The following is a 3579-nucleotide window of genomic DNA, read 5'->3' as shown; positions in this document are numbered from 1 at the left end:
CAAAGGAAGTTTTTCTAATCATCCACCATAACCCCCATCAAAATAAGGAAACTGAGTAGTTATAAATTCAAGTAGGTCCCCCTTCTAGAAAAGCTACCAATGTTTAAATAGCAGTTGCTCTCACTACACTTTTAAATGTGTGTCACCTTAACAAAGGTGTAACCTCCCGTGTCAGAAAATGTTTCTGAGCCCTGGCTTTAAAGCTACACAGAAATGGGTTAGAATTTTGGGGTCAACTTAGGCAAAATACTTGAACTGTCTTTTTTCTCACTGGATTGTTTATTGACCACCGTGGGTTGGTGGTAGCAAGGGGGCAGCTGGTGTCTGTCACCTGTGTAGTCAGGGTTCGTGATCGTCGGGGATGTGCTCGCAGAATACAGCCAGCCGACCCTTCTCGTCCTGCTCAGCGTGTCCGCCTGTGGTGGAAAAGGGCGGCTGTCAGGAGGGAGTAGCAGGTGTGGTACAGACACATCACCGAGTCACACACTGGGAAATCTAGATGGCTGGTAGCCAGGTCCCCTCTGTCGCGGGGACTGGCAGGAACCCTGGGGGCAAGTGGGACGCTCCTGGATGTGCCCTCCCCACTGGGGCCCCCGGCTCTCGTGGCTGAGTGTCCCCGGGGCCCTCTGGTAGGGGGTACCTGCCTCTTCTTGCTCTTTGGAGTGCTCGCAGGGGCGGTAGTCATCCATTTGTATTTTCTCTTAATGTTCTTCATCAGCGAAGGCTTGTTTCTTTGAAAGTTAGGGTTGCGGTAGATCATCAACCTTCTGGTTCCTGAGTAACAGAGTGATGGCTTGCTTGGGCGAATTTTGCAGAATCCGTAGAGATTTATCAGGCGGATGAAACTCTTCAGGCTGTCGAATTCGAAGATCTTCTCCGCGCCCCTGAGGTCAAGAATCTGTCTCTGGAAAAGATCGTGCTCGATGATCACAGTGTCTCCCTTGTCACTCCAGCGCACGGATGTGAAGGCCTCATCCTCCACTATCCTCCAAAGCTTCGTTGGGAAGGGCAGCCCGTAAAGAATGTTGCTTCCTTCAGTGTCGGTGGCGTCTCCATTGGGGTCTTCTGGCTGCGGGTTGTCTTGTGGGCTCGGATCTTGGCTCGGGGCCTGGTCCGCGTCCTTCTCGCAAGCCTCTCGTGGACCCTCAGCGAAATCTGGGGAGTCGTCGGCTTGGATGGCTGGTGGTGCTGCGCTACCATCCTCTGATGCGGCCGGCTTCGCTCTGTCCATCTCGTCGATGTTTGGACTAGCCATGGATCTGCTCTAGAACTAAAAGCATTTGCCACACAGGATCTTACCACTGAACACTAGAGTCAGAAATGCCTTTGTTCACAGCAGACACCCAACATTCACTGCCCTCAAAATTCTAGAGTCTTGGTTGGGAGGCAACCAGCAGCTGAAGTCACAATGCTCCCTATAGGTCATGCGATGTCACAAAGGCGGCTCACAGCTGGTCTGGAGAGTGGGCCCTGGCCAAGTGTGGTGGAGTGGGTGGGTGTAGGGTCCCCAGCCTCTCTCTTTTCAGGAAGTACAGAAAAGCAGGGTTCAGGGGGCCAGAAAGGGCCCCCCTCTGCTGCCGGACCCAGCGGTTCACACGGTCAGGATCCAGCCCCCTGCCACCCCTTCGGTTGGCGATGAGGAGAGACTGCTGATGGCCTCCTGCACCGCTCAAGGGTGAGACTCCAGGTATTCCTAGCTCACAGGGGCCCCTGGCAGCTGTCCCTCCCAGACGATAGTGGTGGGCCCAGCCTCAGTTGGCAGTCCCCTCACGTCGCCCGTCCCCCCTCCGCCCCCCGCCCCCCCACCCCCCGGCTTCCTGCTTTGGTCTCTTCCAGCTGTTCCTGCCGGTTGCTTGGGCCTGCTCAGATGGGCCCAAACTAAGTCCGATTTTCTTACCCTGGGTCCAGTTGTCCCTAGCGTAGGGCTGTGCTAAAATACTTACACTTTGTGATACTTCATCTGTAAAATGTGGTTACTAATGTCACCTACTGCATAGAGTTGTTCTGGGGTTACAAAGATAAATAATATAAATGAAGCCTGTATCACATTATCTGGAACATAGCAAATGCTCAACAAATGTCAAATATTTCTAAGTTATTGTAAGAGAGTCCAGAAAAGATAGCCAAACTTGCTTCTTATATTTTGCACTCTCCCTGAGCTAAACTTTCCTCTGGAGCCATAATGAGTTTCTGATGCCAAGAATAGCCAATGAGATTCAGGGTGAGTATAAAAAGTTGTGTTTTTCATATCTTATTTTAAAATAAGAAAAAATGCCAATGAAAGAGTTTCGTCTCCTTTTTAATAAGGCAAAACAAAGTAAGTCATACAAATCACCTCATTTCCTTATTTTAAGTCACTTCTTCCTTTTTCAAAAAAGCATTTTTTTCAAAGATTTTTTATGTATTTATTTTTAGAGAGAGGGAAAGGGAGGGAGAAAGAGACAGAGACAGACATCCCTGTGTGGTTGCCTCTCATGCGCCCCCCCACTGGGGACCTGGCCCACAGCCCAGGCCTGTGTCCTGACTGGGAATCGAACTGGTGACCCTTTGGTTCATTCGCAGTCCAGCACTCAATTCACTGAGCGACACCAGCTAGGGCTCACTTCTTCCTTTTAATGATATAATCCTGAAATTCCCTTGACTACCCTAACATTTTGTGGTTCCTTTGGTATGACTGTTAAAATTGTTTTCAGAGCTAGATATACCCAGATAAGAAGAGTACTAATAAAGGTTATTTATCCTTTAGAATATGATTATACAATTTAGTGGTTGGCCAAAGCCCTCTTATTGATTCTAGATATCAATGATTTCTTTGAGGATATTCTCAAATCTTTCTTTTATTGTTTTCATAGTTAGAGTAATATTAGGTATAATCTCTTTGCTGAACTAGAAAGAAAAACAGGACCACTTTATACTTTAAAAATTGCTCGCAGTCTGTGATCTGGTATTTCAGGTAAATACATTTCATGGTATTGTGTTTTCCATTTTTACATTAGTTTTTTGGATTCTCTATTAAAGAATTCTTGGCCTCAAAGTGCTTGAACACATGCCTCCTCTTGGTGAAGCCTGTCCTCTTGCTTTACTGCCTGCGTTTTTTTTTGTTGTTTTTTGTTTTTTTGTTTTTTTTTTTTGCGGGGGGGACCTTTAGTGCAAAATAATCTGCAATCAAGACATTGTGGGCTATGAGAAACTTTTGCCTGACTGTAACTATATAGAATTTAAATTAGGGGCCAGGTCCAGGATGAGCTACTGCCAGAAGTAACTTCTTTCCCCCTACAGAGCAGGGCAAACTGATTATTACTGAACATGTGGTCTCCCTGCATCCTTACTTCATCCCTAGCTCATGTGTTCGTGTCTTTCAACCTCTCATGTATAAGAGTCTTTAGTTTCTCTTGCTAATATATTTTATGTTTATTTAATTATTAGACCACAGAAATGCACCTTTCCCATTCTCCCCAGACTCCCAAAAATATAGCAGATATTCACTCATAAGATTATTTCCTATATTTCCAGAAAACTTACACACACACACAAATTTGTGTTACATTAGGAACAAATTATGCAGTTCTTTGTTAGAAG

General features: G+C 46.4%; 1 protein-coding gene across 1 annotated transcript; it reads right to left on the bottom strand.

Annotated features, from left to right (window-relative positions):
* Window positions 1–403: 403 nt before the first annotated feature.
* Window positions 404–1231, bottom strand: LOC129065352 (heat shock transcription factor, X-linked member 3-like). The gene has a single exon (XM_054566616.1). The coding sequence runs from the start codon at window positions 1229–1231 to the stop codon at window positions 404–406; it is 828 nt and encodes a 275-aa protein (XP_054422591.1).
* Between the last annotated feature and the right edge of the window lie 2348 nt (window positions 1232–3579).

This window comes from Pteronotus mesoamericanus, unplaced genomic scaffold (genome assembly GCF_021234165.1).
Source record: "Pteronotus mesoamericanus isolate MK-2021 breed Mesoamerican mustached bat unplaced genomic scaffold, CSHL_Meso_final contig_177, whole genome shotgun sequence".
NCBI lineage: Eukaryota > Metazoa > Chordata > Mammalia > Chiroptera > Mormoopidae > Pteronotus > Pteronotus mesoamericanus.
Note: the sequence above shows the minus strand (reverse complement) of the source record. Positions and strands in the feature narration are given on the sequence as shown.